General features: G+C 38.7%; 1 protein-coding gene across 1 annotated transcript in view; it reads left to right on the forward strand.

Annotated features, from left to right (window-relative positions):
* The window catches only part of LOC122816456 (cytochrome P450 3A2-like), a 525311-nt gene that overhangs the window by 197373 nt on the left and 304688 nt on the right, over positions 1-23250 (forward strand). The window contains exon 4 of the mRNA XM_044089264.1: positions 17989-18088. Coding sequence (XP_043945199.1) covers positions 17989-18088 — 100 coding nt within the window. The remainder of the gene's footprint in view (positions 1-17988; positions 18089-23250) is intronic.

Below are 23250 nucleotides of genomic sequence, written 5' to 3' on the forward strand. Positions count from 1 at the left end.
AAACCAGCCATGTGCACTGATGCATTGAGTGCTGTCCAGCCACAAGAGTTGAGTGTGTCTGCCCTAGATCCTGTTAACATTGTTTTGTCTAGTGACTCAAGTGTAATAATGTTAGTTATAATAGCTTGTTTCATAGTTTTCCTTCTACAGGATCTAATTTTGTTTTTAGCTCCCATTTCTATTGCTGTGAGTGTGGTCTAATGTGGACATGAAGTTAAATTACCAATTTGTTAGAGAACTGTGCTAGAGTAACTATGTAATTTTCTTATTACACATATCCCACTAGTTATGTTTCTCTCAAGTTACTATTAATCGTTTTTGTAAATGTTAACTATATATCCTGACAGGATTAGTTCAGAGTGCTGTATGTATGGTGCCCTGAATGTGCCATCATTTATACTACATAATTCTGAAGAGAGGTGTTTCTGTCCCTCTCTCTCTCCTTTTGCAATGGAAATGTGATGATAAGTAAGTAAAACAGCTAGATTTTGTATATATTGTGAATATGTACTTCAGCTGTTGTCATTTTAAGACTATCGTATAGCACAGCTGTTCTAAGAATGCATGTATCCCGTAAAATATTGTCTCGAGAACCTAATGTCATTATGATTGTAATGACAAGTGGGAGTATTGTTTCTATAGTGCTGCCATTTTATAGAGAATACAAGTTACCTATTTGACTAAACTTCTGGTGTATCCTGACCTTTCTGACACTGAAATTTGTTTTTTCTGGGTAACCGGAAATGCACATAACATGACTCAGTTTTGTTATTTTCTCGTTGGTAAAAGTTAATAGTTAATTTAAAAGAACTTAAAGACTGGATTATTTTTCACCAATCCTGGGTTAGTAAGCCTCAAGATGCCATTGTAAATATATATGGGTTCATAGGTGTGTACTAAGCTAATGGCCCTGCAGCCTTTACAAGCCTAGCCCATAGGATTACCTTGGCATAGTGCCACCTGACCTTAGTTCCTAGTGCCTCTGTCGAGTAGAGCCACTGGAGTGATCCCCAGGGTGAATTTTCAATTTCCCATCCACTCATCAAGATTTCTCTTGAAGAGGGCCAGTGAGGTGCTTGCTTCACATGTATGGGAAGTCTGTTCCATAGCATGGGCAGTCTCTGGGTTATCAACCTGTCCCTCCAGCATGTTCTGTTGATTGCGGTAATGAGGTTGTGGTCTCTGGAGCATGTGGTGTGAAGGGGTTGGGATTTCTTTAGATGTAGCATTTCTAACAGAGCTGGGTCAGACATGGCTTTGTAAGTCGAGCAGAGATTGCCTCTAAGTAGGCGATATGAGACAGAGAATAGTTGGAGTTTTTGAGTCTGTCCATATAGGACAATTGTTTAAGGCCTAGCTTTTATATATATATATATATATATATATATATATATATATATATATATATATATACACACACACACACACACACACACACACACACACACACACACACGCGTTTCTGACATCTGTTTAATCAACTGTATTGTAGAGGAATATTCCCTTTTCCCAGGGATTTGCACTCTCGTAGTTGTATATAATTTGCGGGGTTGAGGTGATGCTGTTTGTTTTTTTTTTGTTTTTTTTTTTAAAGAATATTTGCATGCACTGATAACCAACCTTATAGCATGCTAACCAGGAAGTCAGTTTCCCTTTTCAATGTAGTGTGGTTTATCTTCAGGATGTTGACAATTAAGTTAGCTGACTAACTGAGGTAAATTATACATGTATGTATGTGTGTGTGTGTGTGTGTATATATATATATATATAGATATAGATATATATATAGATATATATATATATATATATATATATATATATATATATATATATATATATAGATATAGAGATATATATATATATATATATATATCTGCAGTTGATACATGTTTTCAGTGAGGGAATTGTGCACAGTGTGATAAAATATGTAATACCAAGTTTCTTTTTACTTTAGATAATACAGCGCATACTTACAATATTAGTGTTCAGAAATTGTAATACTGAGTGGTTGGTGTGTATGGCAGTGTGCCAGTATGGGACATTCTATGTGGGACAAATGTCCCTTATATCAAAACAAAGAATCCCTTCATATGAGTGATATTTGATGTAAAAGGGAGAGGAGTGCCCTATGCAAACACCAATTAAAACATAAAGAAGCTACATACACCTTTAGATAAAATAGAACTGTTCTAAAACAAAAAAGCATCAAGAGTTGAATCATAAGTAACAAAATTGGATAGTTAATTTAAAGGATATGACGTACTCTGGTTTAATGAACTTTTGTGATATTTTGAAATGGTAAGATATTTTCATTTAATTGACTTGTAATTGTGATATTCAACCACAAGATGGCAGGAAAATTATTATAAAAGCCTTTAGTTGGTGCTGGCCACGGATTGGTAATTTTTTGTTTATACTTAATACGGTTTATTTTTATTTTCTAGTTTATTCTTTTCCACAAATTATTTGATATTTGAAACAAAAAATATCTATTATGTAATAGTAAAGAATATGGGCATATAATAAAATGTTACTTAGTCGTGTGGTTAGGAAAGCTGAACAATTGCTGATATTTAAAGTCTGGGAAAAGCAGTTATCTAGAGAGCAGTGAAAAGGCATTTTTAAGGAGAAACTGTGGTCTGCTCTTTGTTTTCTCCATTTTAAAAGAATCCCAGAAGAAAGATTTTGAGTGCTGGATGTTGGGCATTTTATATAGTTTGTTATTTTATATGTATATAGTTTTTTTTTTTTTTTGGGGGGGGGGGGGTGAACTGGTTAATGTCAAAACACCCAAAATGTCAACTGCCAAAATGTCACCAGAAACATTAACATGAACGACAACACATTATTGTTCATGTGCTGAGCAATAACCTTGTCACATGCAAAATTCTAAACTAAAAACTAAATAAACAAATAAAACATTTTTGCAAGGGGGAAAAGCTTCCTGCACTCTCCACCTCCTGCTAATTATAAGTACTAATTCAGAGACCACACAATGTCAGGGAAAGGGCATATATCCCCAACCCCGAGAATCGTGTAATACTGCAGTCATGTCAACCATCTATGTAGTTGACCAATCATGGAATTGAGGCATTCTGCTCTGCTCTCCCATTTATATCTATACACGCCCCCATATATATATATATATATATATATATATATATATATATATATGGTTCCCTATTAGAATCCTGAAACACTATAAGCCTGAAAGTCAAAATCCTGAAAACTAATGACTGAAAATGCAAAATCTCGAAAATGCAAAATCCTGAAAGTCAAAATCCTGAAAACACAAAATGGACATACTGACGTCATTGTGGCTTTGCCATTGTTAGCCCTGTGGTGTTAGGTCATGCGTTGGGTCCAGGTAAGTGTGCGGTTGGTTTTATGTTAGGGTTAGGGGCGGTATAAGTGAGTTAGGGTTAGGGCGCAGGTTAGGCATGTATGCAATAGTGACAAATATTGGGGTTAGGGGCGGTTTAAGTGAGTTAGGGTTAGGGCGCGGGTCAGGTGAGTGTATGATAGTGACGGACCTTAGGGTTAGGGTTAGGGTCAGGGTCAGTTGGTAGATATTAGTGTCTTTATAGTGACATATTAGCATTATTTGTGTTTTCAGGATTTTGCATTTTCGAGATTTTGCATTTTCAGTCATTAGTTTTCAGGATTTTGACTTTCAGGCTTATAGTGTTTCAGGATTCTAATAGGGAACCATATATATATATATATATATATACACACTGACTAGAAAACTCATTAAAATGCACTTTCTCACAAAGTGAAAGTTGATCTCAAAGCCTGCTGAAATTCCCTAAACTCAGTTCACTATTTGATTATTATTTGATGAATATTTGATTTATCATGCATGGAAATGTATCAGGTTTCCTTTTTTGAGCAGTAACTGAAACGTAAACTCTGCTTAAACGTCATATTAACACATCTGAAAAACAAAATAGAGAAGAAACCACACAGTAGCACAGAACGAAATGATAAAGCGCTTTTCGTTTATTCCAATAAACAAACTTCTTCAGATCAAGAAAAACAAAAAGTCACAGCTTAAATACTCTCTGGGCTAATACTTACAAAGTCAATTAACTACTTAAAGTGAAAGCTGACTTACAAGACACGCCCTGTTTGCAAACACAACTAGACTGAAAACTGCTTTTAAAGTAAAAGCTAAAAATCCAAATAGTCAGACTAAAAGTACAACTAGCGTTGTCTATAAAATGTGTAAATCTAGCCAACTACTAAGTTAGTGAGGCAAAGAAATAATAACTACAAGTGCATAAAAACTCCGCTGGTGTTTGTAAAACTGAGTTAATACAAATACCTATGTTAGTGCACTAAACTGTGTATGTTGAAGCACATCAAGTGTACTGAACATAATTGGTAATAAGTAAAGTGTCAAGATAAAACTACAAATTCTCAGCAAAAAATACACATAAGGTCACTGAACCAAGGTGCTCAAAAGCATTAGAATAACTGCGTCGTGCTAGTGTGGAAGTTAACCTGACAACGTACCTATTAAGGCTCCTAAGTTTAAGAACACTACTTAAAGAACAGTTCTCATTCAGACCTGGTGAACTGTATGCGTTGAGTCTAATTTGCCAAAACAGCTCTCACTCTTCTAACTTAAGTGGGAGAGGAGCACCCCTGAAGTCCTGTGTGATCTGGTCAATAATCAAGAATTTAAACATATGGTTGGGATAAACTGAAATGTGTTTTGCTAGTGCATTATCAAGTTGCTGCTTCCTGATCGCACAAGTATGTTCATAAATGCGTTCTACGTAGGCGTCGTTCTGTTTTGCCCACGTAGAAAGCTGTACAGGTTTGGCACATAGCTAAGTAGATCACCATTCTTGAATTACAGTTAGCTCTTAGGTTCAACTTGTATTTGTAATCGTGAACTTTAAATCTATTGGATTCGAAGATGTATTGACAAATATTACATGCCTGGCATTTAAACATGCCAGCTGTCATTGGTTTTTTAATGTTATGTCGTTCAAGGAGGGCTTTGAGGTTTTTTGCCTTTCTATAAACAGCCAGTGGGTGATTACCAAGTTTTTGGTGTACTGTGTTGTCCTTTTTGAGTAAGTCCCAATTTTTACGTAGTGCCTGAACACAGTCACTGCTATTGAGACTGTATGTTGTTATGAATGTGACACCAAAACATTCAGAAGGATGCCTACTTGTGTGGACATTTACTAAGTCTGTGTTCGAGGATTCAGTGTCATTCATAAGAACCAATTCTCTATTCAAGATTGGTTTATAAAAATGACACTGACGCTTAGACGACACTTCTTCTATAATAGTGTCTAACATTTCATGTGGGTAACCCTGGTGTAAAAACATATTCCTTAGGTGTCCACATTCATTGGCAAAGTCACTATCCAATGTGATAATGCGGGCTGCCCTCACTAGCTGACCTTTGACGATCGCCCACTTCTGATGAAAAGGATGACAACTTGTGTAGTGCAGGAATGAGTTGGAGTACGGTACTTTCCTATATATATATTAGCTGTATATTTGTGAAAGCTAGTGTCTTTAGAAAGTAAAATGTCCAAGTACGGGATGGCTTCAGTATGGAAACTAGCAGTGAATTTCAAAAACTGTGTAGTTGAATTAAAATAGTCCACTAACGCTTTACTCGTGGGCAAGTCACCGTCCAGGAGGATAAAAATATCGTCCAAGTAACGGGTGTAAAAAATCACCTGGTCTTTAAATGGGCAGTTAGTGGACACGTGATCGTGTTCCCATTGTGCCATGACTAGATTGGCAACACTGGCCCCACAAGGGGACCCCATGGCTACTCCAGTTTTTTGCAAATAAAAGTTGTTGTCAAATGTAAAAAAATTGTTAGACAAGACTAGGTCCAACAATTCTTGAACCAGAACCAACTCATTCCCACTACTACCATTAGATCTAAGCACTTGTTCTACCCAGTCCACTGCTGTGTCTTGGGGAATGCAGGTGTACAAATCTTTAACATCAGTAGTAAGAAAATTGTACCTTGCGTTGAAATCTAACTTGTTAATTTTACCAAGGAATGACCAAGAATCTTTGCAGATCTGTGGAAAGTTGAGCAAGTATTTCTGTAAAATGTTGTCAATCATTTTAGCACATGGATAGGTAGGAGAACCACGGCCATCTACAAGTGGTCTCATGGGTGGGTTGTGGACATCCTTGTGTATTTTAGGGATACCAAACAAGCACGGGAAATGAGGGTAAGTTGTTGATAAGTAATTGTATGTGTGTTGTGTTACCCTACCCTCGATGAACATTTCCTCATTGTGGTCTTTGATTGTGGTGTACGCTTTATTTATTTCAGAACGCGAGCTGGTAGAATATGAAGGACTGTCCAACAGGCTAAACATCCTATCTTGATAGTCAACTTCATCAAACACAACAAGACCCCCTCCCTTGTCCGGTTTACAGAATCTAATATTCTGAAATTTAATCCAATCAAGGCATTCCATTTCTTTTTTATTATTAAAATAAGCACTCGATGTTCAATGGTGTGGTGTTTTGTTGAAGTTTTGACGAATATCTAATTCGCAAACCAGTTCAAAAATTTGTAAAAGGGGATGGAGTGGGGGGTTGTAGGTACTAGGAATCCTAAAATTATTGTCAAGGGGGTAAGAGCCTCCAAACAGCAAGTTCAAGTTAAGCTTCCCAACGTATAATTTTAGGTCTATAATTGATTTGACCAGATCTGCTTTCTGAGCTGGTATGCAAGTGTACCCTTTGGACAATAACTCGACTAGTTCGGGTATAATATTTGCAGTAGAAAAGTTGTATACATTAAAATCACCTTGTTTGTTCATGAGTATAACAGGAATGTTAGCAGTACTTTCATTACAAACAGCAGACATGTTATGTGTATTTGTCTCAGTTGTTAAACAAGGGTCACATTGCCCATCAGTAAACCCTGGTGTAGTAACAATATCAACTTCAAGGCAGTCTCTCAATGGACTGTTGGCGATGGCTTGATAGATCGCTACTGTCTCTGCTTCTGCTTGTTCCTCTGGTGGGAAAAAGCCACCTGTTGTTTTGGCTTTGCCCCTAAAAAATTAGCGTCGTTGGACCTAAGATTGTAATGCCCAGTTTTTTTATTGTTGTTGTTACAAGAGTGATCTAATAGGTCATAATCTGAGTCAGATGGAGCATTAGAACAGTCAACGGATGGACCCAGAGGACGACCTGCCTGAGCATAGTTCACAGTTGTAGATGGTTCACCATTATTGGGTTGAACGGGTTTGACATTCCTTTTTGGGGGCTGCCAAACTTGTGCTGATGGAGGTTTAGGATAAGCTGTCTCATCCTTGTAAGCCTTCAAGTCTCTGTCAATTTTCCTAGTTTTATTGTTTTTCAATTTACCAAGGTACTGCTCAATACTAGAAAAAATCCTGTTATATTCATATTTATAGCGAACAAACTCTGAGTCCAATTTAATAGTTTCATCGAGTTCTGACACTTGTCTGCTCAGAGCTTCAACCAGTATTGCATAATGTTTGATCATTAAGTTAAGTAACTCACAGCCTTGCCGATCAAAAAGTACAAGAAGGTCCTTATGGAACTGTGAATTGACTACCAGACCAGTTGGGTATTGATGGTGGCGAAGGCCTTTGGGAACTATCTTGAGTTTCAAACATTCTTGAAAGTACGATATCTCTAATTGGATCTTTTTTAATTTCACTAAAATGTTGTCAAAGTTTTTAAGATTAGTAAAAATGTTGACCTGCTCACCTTGGTACACTCCAGTCGTTGAAGGTAATTGATCTAATGCTGTAGAAAAGGTGAAGTTGTCAGTCAACCAGTTGTTAATGTCCGGGATTCGGGTAACCCTGTGTCGCCACGTAATCACAGACTCCGAACGAAAGTTAGAAGATGTATCACGCTGCTGGTTAAGAACTATAGGTAGTTCCAGGGCTGGAATACTCCTCTGCCCACAGTCAATGTTGAACTGGTCTGTAGACTGTAAATTATCAGACCCAATGACTCCACTCGCTAATAGTCGTGCCTCATCACTGAAAGGCCGCAGGTTACTAGACACTGCAGCCAAAGGTTAAAGCACTTCTCCATTTGGAGCTACCTATAGTTCTTCACCTTTTCTACAGCATTAGATCAATTACCTTCAACGACTGGAGTGTACCAAGGTGAGCAGGTCAACATTTTTACTAATCTTAAAAACTTTGACAACATTTTAGTGAAATTAAAAAAGACCCAATTAGAGATATCGTACTTTCAAGAATGTTTGAAACTCAAGATAGTTCCCAAAGGCCTTCGCCACCATCAATACCCAACTGGTCTGGTAGTCAATTCACAGTTCCATAAGGACCTTCTTGTACTTTTTGATCGGCAAGGCTTTGAGTTACTTAACTTAATGATCAAACATTATGCAATATTGGTTGAAGCTCTGAGCAAACAAGTCTCAGAACTCGATGAAACTATTAAACTGGACTCAGAGTTTGTTCGCTATAAATATGAATATAACAGGATTTTTTCTAGTATTGAGCAGTACCTTGGTAATCTGAAAAACAATAAAACTAGGAAAATTGACAGAGACTTGAAGGCTTACAAGGATGAGACAGCTTATCCTAAACCTCCATCAGCACAAGTTTGGCAGCCCCCAAAAAGGAATGTCAAACCCGTTCAACCCAATAATGGTGAACCATCTACAAATGTGAACTCTGCTCAGGCAGGTCATCCTCTGGGTCCATCCATTGACTGTTCTAATGCTCCATCTGACTCAGATTATGACCTATTAGATCACTCTTGTAACAACAACAATAAAAAAACTGGGCATTACAATCTTAGGTCCAACAACGCTAATTTTTTAGGGGCAAAGCCAAAACAACAGGCGGCTTTTTCCCACCAGAGGAACAAGCAGAGACAGTAGCGATCCATCAAGCCATCGCCAACAGTCCATTGAAAGACTGCCTTGAAGTTGACATTGTTACTACACCAGGGTTTACTGATGGGCAATGTGACCCTTGTTTAACAACTGAGACAAATACACATAACATGTCTGCTGTTTGTAATGAAAGTACTGCTAACACTCCTGTTATACTCATGAACAAACAAGGTGATTTTAATGTATACAACTTTTCTACTGCAAATATTACACCCGAACTAGTCGAGTTATTGTCCAAAGGGTACACTTACATACCAGCTCAGAAAGCAGATCTGGTCAAATCAATTATAGACCTAAAATTATACGTTAGGAAGCTTAACTTGAACTTGCTGTTTGGAGGCTCTTACCCCTTGACGACAATAATTTTAGGATTCCTAGTACCTATAACCCCCCACTCCATCCCCTTTTACAAATTTTTGAACTGGTTTGCGAATTAGACATTCATCAAAACTTCAACAAAACACCACACCATTGAACATCGAGTGCTTATTTTAATAATAAAAAAGAAATGGAATGCCTTGACTGGATTAAATTTCATAATATTAGATTCTGTAAACCAGACAAGGGAGGGGGTCTTGTTGTGTTTGATGAAGTTGACTATCAAGATAGTATGTTTAGCCTGTTGGACAGTCCTTCATATTCTACCAGCTCACGTTTTGAAATAAATAAAGAGTACACCACAATCAAAGACCACATTGAGGAAATGTTCATCGAGGGTAGGGTAACACAACACACATATAATTACTTATCAACAACTTACCCTCGTTTCCCGTGCTTGTTTGGTATCCCTAAAATCCACAAGGATGTCCACAACCCACCCATGAGACCACTTGTAGATGGCCGTGGTCCTCCTACCTATCCATGTGCTAAAATCATTGACAACATTTTACAGAAATACTTGGTCAACTTTCCACAGATCTGCAAAGATTCTTGGTCATTCCTTGGTAAAATTAACAAGTTAGATTTCAACGCAAGGTACAATTTTCTTACTATTGATGTTAAAGATTTGTACACCTGCATTCCCCAAGACATAGCAGTGGACTGGGTAGAACAAGTGCTTAGATCTAATGGTAGTAGTGGGAATGAGTTGGTTCTGGTTCACAAATTGTTGGACCTAGTCTTGTCTAACAATTTTTTTACATTTGACAACAGCTTTTATTTGCAAAAAACTGGAGTAGCCATGGGCTCCCCTTGTGGGGCCAGTGTTGCCAATCTAGTCATGGCACAATGGGAACACGATCATGTGTCCACTAACTGCCCATTTAAAGACCAGGCGATTTTTTACACCCGTTACTTGGATGATATTTTTATCCTCCTGGACGGTGACTTGCCCACGAGTGAAGCGTTAGTGGACTATTTTAATTCAACTACACAGTTTTTGAAATTCACTGCTAGTTTCCATATTGAAGTCATCCCATACTTGGACATTTTACTATCTAAAGACACTAGCTTTCACAAATATACAGCTAATATATATAGGAAAGTACCGTACTCCAACTCATTCCTGCACTACACAAGTTGTCATCCTTTTCATCAGAAGCGGGCGATTGTCAAAGGTCAGCTAGTGAGGGCAGCCCGCATTATCACATTGGATAGTGACTTTGCCAATGAATGTGGACACCTAAGGAATATGTTTTTACACCGGGATTACCCACATGAAATGTTAGACACTATTATAGAAGAAGTGCCGTCTAAGCGTCAGTGTCATTTTTATAAACCAATCTTGAATAGAGAATTGGTTCTTATGAATGACACTGAATCCTCGAACACAGACTTAGTAAATGTCCACACAAGTAGGCATCCTTCTGAATGTTTTGGTGTCACATTCATAACAACATACAGTCTCAATAGTAGTGACTGTGTTCAGGCACTAAGTAAAAATTGGGACTTACTCAAAAAGGACAACACAGTACACCAAAACTTGGTAATCACCCATTGGTTATTTATAGAAAGGCAAAAAACCTCAAAGCCCTCCTTGAACGACATAACATTAAAAAAACAATGACAGCTGGCATGTTTAAATGCCAGGCGTGTAATATTTGTCAGTACATCTTGGAATCCAATAGATTTAAAGTTCACAATTACGAATACAAGTTGAACCTAAGAGCTAACTGTAATTCAAGAATGGTGATCTACTTAGCTATGTGCCAAACCTGTACAGCTTTCTACGTGGGCAAAACAAAACGACGCCTACGTGACCGCATTTATGAACATACTTGTGCGATCAGGAAGCAGAAACTTGATAATGCACTAGCAAAACACATTTCAGTTTATCCCAACCATATGTTTAAATTCTTGATTATTGACCAGATCACACAGGACTTCAGGGGTGCTCCTCTCCCACTTAAGTTAGAAGAGTGAGAGCTGTTTTGGCAAATTAGACTCAACGCATACAGTTCACCAGGTCTGAATGAGAACTGTTCTTTAAGTAGTGTTCTTAAACTTAGGAGCCTTAATAGGGTAGGCTGTGTCAGGTTAACTTCCACACTAGCACAACGCAGTTTTTCTAATGCTTTTGAGCACCTTGGTTTAGTGACCCTATGTGTATTTTTTGCTGAGTATTTTTTGCTGAGAATTTGTAGTTTTATCTTGATACTTTACTTATTACCAATTATGTCCAGCACACTTGATGTGCTTCAACATACACAGTTTAGTGCACTAACATAGGTATTTGTATTAACTCAGTTTTACAAACACCAGCGGAGTTTTTATGCACTTGTAATTATTATTTCTTTGCCTCACTAGCTTAGTAGTAGGCTAGATTTACACATTTTTTATAGACAACGCTAGTTGTACTTTTAGTCTGACTATTTGAATTTTTAACTTTTACTTTAAAAGCAGTTTTTAGTCTAGTTGTCTTTGCAAACAGGGCGTGTCTTGTAAGTCAGCTTTCACTTTAAGTAGTTAATTGACTTTGTAAGTATTAGCCCAGAGAGTATTTAAGCTGTGACTTTTTGTTTTTCTTGATCTGAAGAAGTTTGTTTATTGGAATAAACGAAAAGCGCTTTATCATTTCGTTCTGTGCTACTGTGTGGTTTCTTCTCTATTTTGTTTTTCAGTAGTCTGTTTTGCCTGTTCAGTTTACATATTAACACATCTACAAAGTGCAGACATACCACAACCAAAAATCAAAACACACACGTGAATAATCGCACTCGCAATGCTTTTATAAATATATATATATGGTTCTACCTGACATAATCGAAACCACACAACACCGACAACCACATCACCGACACCACATATTCGACAGTCCATAAACACGAAACCACATAAAACGATAACTAAATAACCGACGGTACACAAACACGAAACCCCATACAAAACAAAACACATCCCCATTCCACAAACCACACACACAACACAAGCACACCAAAATCCTTACAAGCCCACACTAAACCTAACCCTAAGGTCCGTCACTACTTTACCCCGCCCCTAACCCTAACTCACTTACCACCGCCTTATCGCGCCCCTAACCCTAACTCACTTAACCCGCCTCCCTAACCCTAACTCACTTAACCAACCCTAACTCACCTAACTCACTTAACCCACCCCTATCGCCCTAACCCTAACTCACTTAACCCACCCTATCCCCACAGGCATACTCACACAGCCTTTCCCCATGTCGGCATCCTCGGCGTTGGTGTTGTCATCCGTCGTGTCGGTCTTCTGCATTGTCGATGTTCTGCAACCGATCTTCTTCTCAGCTGTGTCAGGTAGAACCATATATATATATATATATATATATATATATATAAAATGTGTGTGTGTGTCTGTGTGTAGGGATGTAATGTGTCAGACTGAATGCATAGAAGTTCAGTTAGCGTTTAAGCACTCGGGATTGAGTGAATGTACGTAAGTGTCAACATTAATATGTGCGATTGGCAGTGATGCCTACATCAGTGTCCCTGTGTTAAGTCCTGAATGTTAATATAGTCATTTTAGGCAGTAGTGTAGCTAGTGTGTGGTGAAGGGAGCAGCCACCCTAGGAGCAAACTGTTTGAGAGTGCACATGTCTGATCCCTATTAGTCGTCATTGTATTTGTGGTCAAAATGAAGTGCTTTAACTTTCTCAGTGTGCTATAAATTATAGGAGCTACTGGTACAAATATTCTCCTTTTTTTTCTTCTGGTAAGAATAGGTATTTTTTTTGTCATTTGACATTCATCAGTTGATATACATATCTGTGTGTGTTTGTGTGTTTGTGTGTGTGTGTGTGTGTGTGTGTGTGTGTGTGTGTGTGTGTGTGTGTGTGTGTGTGTGTGTGTGTGTTTATATAGAGTATGTATACACGTATGTATACACAGATATGGCCCACAAAGTACCTTGGATTGTCATACCACCTGTAAAATGCTGCTTCTAACATTACGGCAGAAGATTATAACGTGGCCGGACACTTTAGTTCCGTGATGTTAGATACAGAGTGTAAAGTGTACAGAAGATACCAGTGAGCACTGGTATGCAGGAATGGGTAATAAATACAATGCAGTTAAAAACTTTGTTGAATTTTGTTGCCCACCTCTTGGTGTTAGGCCAACTCATTAGTCATGGTCTAGCCTGATTACCACTGTCTTTTTATATGCTGAATGATGGAGCTAATCAGCCATATCTACTGTATGGCATATAGTCTATAACTCCCATGAGTACTTCATGTACCACTCGTATGTAGGGCACACAGTGTATCAATACATTGTATCCTAGTAATAATCTGTACCCCTGCTCAAGCACCTAACACTTTAGTTATATATAGAGAGTATGTTACCTCTGTGTATTCTAACCACAGTTAGCTTCATCAGTAGGCTGTATCCAACTGATTTTGCAGGTCCCCCAAAATACTATGTGCTATTGAGGTGCAGAGTGCCAAGGCCTGCCCTGCTCTGCACCATTCTACCTTACAATTCACTCCTCCTGATTGCCTTGACCTCAGTGCATTACTTTAGGGGATTGTGCTACCCTGCTGTGCACTCCTAAGTGGCCCTTCCCCATTCATCATCCCAAAGACTTGTAGTATATTAATTGAAAACAAAGCTAACTCTGGGCTCCTAAAAGCAGAGGTGGCTAACTTCACGGCACCCATGCAAATGGAGAATAGTTGCATGACCGCCATATCATACACCAATGCACTGTACAAACACGTACACAAATGCATGGATCTCGCCATACCCAGTAGAACTAAGACACTCTCCTCAAAAAAAAAAAAAAAAAAAAAAAAAAGGAAGCCAGTCTGGTGGTCCCCTGTCCTAAACAAACTCTACAACAGAAGGAGGAAACTGATGCGGAATAAGGTGAAGTCCCAAGACTGGAAAGCCTCCCTTATCAGCCTCAGCAAAAGGTTGAGATCCCTCATCAAATCCTCTAAAGCTAGCTATGAAAACAAAATTGCAGCAGATAGTAAAGACAACCACAAGGCCTTCTATAGTTATGTAAAGAATCTCCATGGCAATACCCAGAGTTGCTCTGAGCTACTGCACAATGGTATCTCCTATACTGAGCCAACAGATATTGCAAATATACTGCCAAACAGATTCAGTGCTAACTTAACCCCCCCCCCCCAAAGGACCAATCACAATACCAGTAGATTGCCAGACATCCAGTGTTACTGCTACACAGGTTAAAAACAGCACTGTCCAAGGCCAAGAATACAGCTTCTGTGGGACCTGACAGTGTCCCTGGCTGTGTTCTATATGAACTACAGAGTGAACTGGCACCTCACCTGTGTGCCCTGTGCAATCACACCTCAGGCTTTGTCCCCACCGAATGGCGCACTGCTAAAGTCATCCATCTCCATAAAGGAGGAGCGACTTACAGACCCCTGGAACTATTGCCCCATTTGCCTGACGAGTCTGATATGTAAAGCTATGGAACGCATCTTCATGGACTTAATAAACAAGGATATAGGGAATCTCCAAACTCTGGATCCTATACTGTTTGGCTTTGTGAAGAGTAGATCATGCCTGTTCAACTTGGTTGACTTTTTTGAATCAGTCACCAGAGCTGTGGATGAAGGTAAGGTGGTTTATACAGCCTACCTTGACCTGTCCAAGGCCTTTGATACCATTCCCCACTCAGGAATCATAGAAAAACTTACTAAGCTACCCATCAACCCCTATATCACTAGGTGGGTTGCAAACTGGCTCACAGATAGAACCCACAGTGTGAAAGTAGCTGACTCCAAGTCAGACTGCCAACCACTCACGAGTGGAGTCCCACAGGGTTCGGTCCTGGGTCCTCTTCTGTTTCTACTTCTCTGAAGTCCAGGCCAACACGAAGGGACTCTGGCTGACAAGTTCCCAGATGATTGCAAGTTGGGAGCTATTATTAACTCCCCAAGTGATGCTGACATCCTACAGAAAGGCCTCACTGAGACCAACGACTGGTGTCAGAACCATGGCCTTAAGCTCAATGCCAAAAAATGTGTCTTCATCCCCTTTGGGAAAAACCCGGTTACCTTGAATTACCACATTGATAATAGTCCACTGAACACAGAAGACATTTTAAGAGATCTGGGAACACAGGTTGACAGCAACCTCTCTTTTGACCATCACGTTGCCACTATGGTCAGAAAGTCCTATGTGGCACATCTCATTACTAAGGGTTTTGCATCCAGGAAGAAAGAGGTCATGTCTCCCTCTACTCTTCCCTCATTAGGCCAGTCATTGAGTACAATGCCCCATTTGGCATGTACCTCACTAGACACCTGGAACAACTGGAGAGGCTGCAAAAAAACCTCACAAAGAGGATCCTAGGTCTTAAACACTTGTCCTATATGGACAAACTCAAAAAACTCCAACTATTCTCAGTCTCATATCACCTACTTAGGGGCGATCTCTGCTTGACTTACAAAGCCATGTCTGATCCAGCTCTGTTAGAAATGCTACATCAAAAGAAATCACAATCCCTCTGCACCACATACTCCGGAGACCACAACCTCACAGAACATGCTGGAGGGACAGGTTCATAACCCAAAGACTGCCCATGCTATGGAATAGACTTACCATACATGTCAAGCAGAGCACCTCACTGGCCCTCTTTAAGAGAAATTTTGATGAGTGGATGAGAAATAGAAAATTCACCCCAGGGATCACTCCAGTGGCTCTACTCAGCAGAGGCACTAGGAACTAAGGTTGGGTGACATGATGCCAGGGTAATCCTATGGGCTAGGCTTGTAAAGGCTCCAGGGCCATTAGCCTAGTACACACCTATGAGCCTATGAAGCTATATTCACACACTGCACCAGTTAACAGATGCACAGGTCTCTTTTTGACTGCTCATCAGTCAGAATAGGGCCCTTTTCACTTTCTGCACTGTTGATATCTCCAGATGAGATATAGCTTTGAATTTGGTCACACCTAGCAAAAGAAAAGCAGTTGACTGTTTTTTCCCTTGTGTATAGATGACTTTGCAGTAGTATACAGCATTTGGACAATATTGCTAACCTGTTTTTCAGTTGTCTCGGCTTTAATTTGATAGTGAGTCTTTTGCTTTGTATATTACACCTCCTTGTACTTTCACTCCGAATGTCCCCATCATCATTCAGAACATCTCCCAGACTGCTGTTCTTATTTATCTGTATAGGTGCGACCCCCATGATGGAGGAATTAGAGGAATTAATTTTCTAACCATAGTCGTAGCAGCTGCTTTGATAACTTATCTTGGTCACTGGTAGGGACACTCAGTACAGATTTTACTATACCTTTCCAAGATGAAGGGAACTTTTATTCTTCTAAGTATTAGTGGGACTTCTTTGTGGGCTGTAATGCAATGAGAGTGAACGGAGTACTAAGATTGACCAAAGAAGTCTTTGCATACTGTTTTTGGCTTTTGTTGTTGCATTATGAGGTGCCACACATTTTGCATTATAGGATCATGAGTCCCAGCTCCCATTTGATCGAGGGTAATGTATGACATTACTTAATATGCACTGGGAGTCTGTTCCAGAGGTGAGAAAGATACAGCGTAATGAACCTCTCTCTCTACCTCGCTCTGTTTACAGTGTAATGAACCTGTATCTCTACCTCACTCTGTTTATCTTCTAGTGAAGTTTAAATACTTTGTTCTGGTATTTTGGGATGATTTGATCTGCTATTATGCATGTATGCCCTGTACTGCCAGACTAAGATCCCCCATGAAAGTTCAGTCTACTTTTATTTATACTCAGCATTGCAGAAATATATGCAATTGCAGTTGTGTTTTTCACATTCCTTGTCAGTTCATGGAATTACAGGTTTACAGCTATGTAGGGAGTACAGCTGGAGTCACAGTGAAGGCACTCATGTGGACTGTATGACCGTTTCTTGTTTGCTGTCAGTATGGGACCTTTGGTGTCATGTGGCCCTTAATTTCACATCACCCAAGCTTACAGGAGCTGCGGTACACCTCATTTCCAGAATCAGCAGTCTGTTACTCACCCTACTTCTGCCAGAAAGCTGCTACAATGACAAAGCTGAAGGGGGAACTTGACTCAGAATGGGAAACAACAAGACTGTTGTTGTAACTTAATTAAAATACAGTAAGTATCAATTCCTTCTGGTACAGTTTCACTTGGATGAATCGTACATATGGTCATCACATGAAGTTTCATGGCAGTTCTTGACTTAACAGTATTAATTTCTCCACTGATCACAAGATAGCCTGTCAACTCTGAAACCAGTTTTGGAAAGCTATGTTTCTTTGAAAACCATAGTCCCACTAAGTGAACACATTTCTCCAACTTTAACATGAGATCAGTGTTTTATATTTAGTTAGAAATGTCTCAAATTGTGGGGAGTATTTATGATATTAAAAAATGCCAGAGTTGAAAGATTTGTCTTGAAATTAAATGGCTTGTTGTAGTTTGCAATTGACATCACATGGCTGTTATAATTTTGCCCCAGTCTCGACTAAATAATGCCAGTATAATACATTAGAGCGCTGGTCACTTGTCTAAGGAAGGAAGGAAGGATATTCCTTTAAAAAGTCTATAAATCTTCCAGACATTAGATTTTTACATTCTTATGCATGTTAGTGTTTGAGTAGCTATTGAAGTGGTACATTTTTTGACACAGTGTTGTAACAAAACATTTCCATGTTTCTTACAGGATTTATGATGGCAGGCTACCACTGCTTTGTGTTATGGATACAGAAATGCTTAAAACCATCCTGATTAAAGAGTGCCTGTCCTTGTTCACTAACCGCCGGGTACGTTTCTCATGTAATGCAGTTGTATGCAGACTGCATGCAGATATGCAGCGATACAGAACTCATGCTGATGTTTTTTCATATAGTGTTCATAAACCTATTGGTGCATTACACTCTTTTGAATGCTGATAGTTAAGTGATATTTCTTGCAATAGAAGAACATATTTTGCTGCAGATTTTATGTGTATTTGACAGAAAAACTGTACCAGATCACTTAGGAGAGATTTGTGTAATAAGTTAGCACTTAAAAGCTTATTTTAATATATTGATGCTAATAGTGGGTTAGCATGATGGCTAAGGTGCTTGCCTTACAGACGGGTTTGATCCTTACAAAAGGAGAATTGGCTAGGCTTAAAGTGGTCTACAAGGGTAGTTATCCCAATACTTGCCTGTGAACTTATAAATCAGAGAGTGATGTAACTAATGTACTCATACATTTAACACTTACTTGCAGAGATTTGATATTTAAAAAAAATGCCGACTTTCCTGGAAAAGTGTACATCAGCAAATGTATGTGTTTCTGTGATTTTATTTTGTCTGTTCACCAGACATACTAGAAGGAGATATATTTAATTTCTCATTTCACTGAGATTAACTACTGGAGCTTGAAGTAATGATTCCTTTACGTTTTGGCAGCTGTATGTAGATAACAAGAATTATTATCCGGTCAATAGTCACAGCCAAGCTGATGTGCTCAAGACTTGGATGTGAGAAAATTCATCTCGAGAGCAGAAGGAAGTAAAACCTGAGGGTGAATCTTGACATTGTTGTGAAGAACACAGAATAAGTGAGTTATGATTGGATGGACCCAGATATAATTATATCCAGTGCATGGAGCTTTAACTGTTATGATGTACTCCTAGTTACAGAAAAATTAAGTGTAGGAATCCAGAATTTTACAGAATGTCCCTGATTTTTGGCTCATTTTTTTTGCCCAGTCCCTCATGTAAGTTCTTAAGTGAATTAGAGCAGTATCTAAAAATTTCCCTGATTTTTGTCCTGTAGCTTCCCGTAATTTTTGGTTTTATCTAGAATTGTGGAGCAAAGAAGTTGAGAGGTGTGTTTGGATTGCAAAGTGTTTTACACTTTGAAAGCTATAAAATCTTAGATCTGATGCACAGAGAGTGGCCAGAAGGCAAGGGTCCCATTTACAATCCATCAACCATCTGGCTAAAGTTAGCTTTACAACTGATTTGCCCAATTTACAGCCTGCAAAGGAAAAAATAATTGATCTGTCTTCCTAATTACTTTTGTACTATGTAAGTAAAAACATAATTGTCTGTGAACATCCAGTAAGTGCAACATGTTTGTTTGTAAATCTAGGGAAGAAAACTAGCAGACTAATGGACTGGTTAAATACTGGATTCTGACCTTAGGAAGAAAAGAAAGGTTGGTGCATGACTATACTCTATCCTTATGAAAAATCAAGTAGAGAACTATGTTTGAAGTTCTGAAATTCTTCTAGCAGAAGTAATGGCCACTAGAAAAACAGTTTTCCAAGTCAAGAATTAAAGATCACATTTTGTTGCTGGTTCAAAAGGGAAGTGAATTAAGGCCTGCAGTACCAGCTTTAAATCCTTTGGTGGAGTTGGATTTTTATAAGCAGGTCTCAGTAGGAGAATGCCTCTCAGAAAAGCCTTGCAAAGCTTAGATGAAGCCAACTTCAAACAAAATATGAAAGTAGGAGATGCCTGCTAACTGACTAAATGTTGAGGAGTTAGCTTCCACAGTAAAATTCATTGCCAGAACATGAGAACACTTTGTACGGGAGCTGAGAAGGGGTCAGTGTGTCCCTGCTGTGCCCAAAAAACAAACCTTTTCCATTTACTTCTGTAAAGTTTTCTTGCAGAAGCCTTATGGGAAGATAAAACTATATGACGGAAAGGAGAAGACAGCATTGACTGTCTGGCTATTAATGGAAGTGGAGAAATCATGCTGTTGCAGTATTCTTTACATGAGTGAGTTGCCAGCCACATACGACACTTTTATGGCTGTCGTCCGACAGCAGCCTACATGCGATGCATCATCCACCTCTTAGTAAAAGTCTTTTGTATACTGTCCGACATCAGGTCACTGTCAGGCAACCCCCATCATGCAAAGATTACTGCAATAGAGGAAAAGAAAGCCATCTAGAATGAATGAGCAGCTTTAAAAGCTGTTAGACACTTCACACTGTCACACGTTTGCCCTTTGTGTGTGACAGCAAAGTGTATTACATCTTTTAAAGCTGTTTTAACTTCTCACTGATGTTCCTAGTGAATGGCACTTATCACTGTTAAGATCAAACATGACACACAAGCTTCTTAGTAATGACAGATGCTCAACAAAGTTTTCCTTTTCCAAATCCAGAAAATAATCACGATGATCCATGTACTTATACACTATGTTGCACAATAACTGTGCTAATCATCAACACAGATGTTTCGCTTCTAATTAACTAAAGCAGGTAAAAACTAAACTGTACTGCAGTGTTTTGCCTAACCAAAGTGCAAATGAATGGTTACTTCACCAGGAAAATGCAGGAGCAAAGACGTTCAGAGGTGCAGTAGGAGTGCAAAATGCAGGACTATAGCATTCAGTGGGAATAGCTAGAAAACCAGTGTACCTTTTGTTTAAATTCACTGTTGAATGTGTAGTATAAAGTCAGTGAGACATAATATAACCCATAAAGATGCCTGCATACACTTCCAAAATAGAGACACGAAACATAGTATAATGTGTTTGTGTTTTTTGTCTTTATCTATAAACATATTCATACAAAAAAAAAATATATATATATATATATATATATATATATACACACACACACACACACACACACACACACACACACACACACACACACACACGTGTGTGTGTGTGTATGTGTCTGTGTGTATACCCACACACACACACGCACACACATATGTAATCTACATATCTACATACATATATATATATATATATATATATATCTCCATATATATACATATATATATATATATATATATATATATATGGATCTAGAACGTTTGATCGAATGATCAAACATCCAAATCCATTAAGCGCGAGCATACTTACACGAAAGTGCTTTTCACCGAAGAAGCACTTTCGTGTAAGTATGCCTGTTGCCGAGGCCGTACTATAGTGCAGATAAGGGAAAATTCCCTTTTCCCCACTGTAGTGCAGTCATGGAGGGAGAATATTAAAGTGGGGGATGTGGGGGGTGCAGGAGGGCGAAGCCCCCCCCTGCAAAAACGTAAATGTCATAAACAATGTCTTAAACATAAACTTCAATGCCCTGGATCAACTTATCCACACCCCCAACAAGGGCAACAATATCCTAGACTTAGTCATTACCAACATGAGTGACCGGTGTTCCACGCCTGAAGTCAACTCCTTGTTGGTCCGATCTGACCATAAGCTAATCACCCTTGATATCCACATCCTGCCCCCACCCCCATTAAGGAATCCACGGTAAAAAAATTCTCCAAAGCCACCTTCATGATTCTTAAGACAGAAGTCGTAAACTTCATGACATCATAAGCTAGAACATGATAGGTTGGGTACTTTTAAATGTCAGAATTGTACCTGCTGTAAAGATATTTTAGAATCAGATTGTATATTTAAACATCCAACCGCAAACAAGGAATATAAATTTTACGTAGCAGCAACTTGTAATACGAATAGACTGGTGTATCTTGCTACATGCACGCATTGTTATGCATTTTATATTGGAAAAACCACTAGGCGGCTAAAGGACCGAATTATAGAACATAGATCAGAAATCAATAGGAAGGTACAAACAAATGCCCTATATAAGCATATTATGGAATTTGAGAATCATAGTTTTAGATTTAGAGTAGTGGATGTAGTTAAACAATGCAAAAGAGGTGGGGACATAAATAATGCTATAGAGTTAAAAGAATTAGGTTGGATAATCAGACTTCAGGCAGACATGAATCCAGGTCTTAATAGTGCAATAAGTATAAAACCTGTTTTAGTTAAAAAACAATTGGAAATAAAATAATATAACTGTTAAATATATGTATAAGCTACTAGTTTGTTAAATGTATAGTAAGGAATGTACTTTTAGAGTTTTTATGTATAGAAATATAGGTCAATTTTATATTTTATTTATGTAATTGATGTAATTGTTTTAGGTATATTATTATAGGCTGGTTTTGATCATGTGATTTTTAAAGTCCCTCTATATAAAGAGCATTCAGATGTGATTGTATATGCTGATGAAGGGATGTGTGCCCGAAAGCTTCATTAAAACTACGTTCTTGGTGATTATTTTGGTTGTTTTACTTGTATACCCACACACACACACGCACACACATATGTAATCTACATATCTACATACATATATATATATATATATATATATATCTCCATATATATACATATATATATATATATATATATATATGGATCTAGAACATTTGATCGAATGATCAAACATCCAAATCCATTAAGCGCGAGCATACTTACACGAAAGTGCTTTTCACCGAAGAAGCACTTTCGTGTAAGTATGCCTGTTGTCGAGGCCGTACTATAGTGCAGATAAGGGAAAATTCCCTTTTCCCCACTGTAGTGCAGTCATGGAGGGAGAATATTAAAGTGGGGGATGTGGGGGGTGCAGGAGGGCGAAGCCCCCCCCTGCAAAAACGTAAATGTCATAAACAATGTCTTAAACATAAACTTCAATGCCCTGGATCAACTTATCCACACCCCCAACAAGGGCAACAATATCCTAGACTTAGTCATTACCAACATGAGTGACCGGTGTTCCACGCCTGAAGTCAACTCCTTGTTGGTCCGATCTGACCATAAGCTAATCACCCTTGATATCCACATCCTGCCCCCACCCCCATTAAGGAATCCACGGTAAAAAAATTCTCCAAAGCCACCTTCATGATTCTTAAGACAGAAGTCGTAAACTTCATGACATCCATGCAGATGGACAATACAGTTATGACTGAATCCTACACAAATGTACTCTATAAGCACTTACATGAGTGCATGGATCATGCTATCCCAGACAGAACCAAGACGCTCTCCTCCAAAAAAAGGAAGCCAATCTGGTGGTCCTCCGCCATAAACAAACTACAACAGAAGGAAGAAATTGTTGCAAAAGTGAGTAAAATCCCATGAGTGGAGGAGCTCCCTCGTCAGCC

The sequence above is a fragment of the Protopterus annectens genome, chromosome 12.part0 (genome assembly GCF_019279795.1).
Source record: "Protopterus annectens isolate FY-2018-M chromosome 12.part0, PAN1.0, whole genome shotgun sequence".
NCBI lineage: Eukaryota > Metazoa > Chordata > Ceratodontiformes > Protopteridae > Protopterus > Protopterus annectens.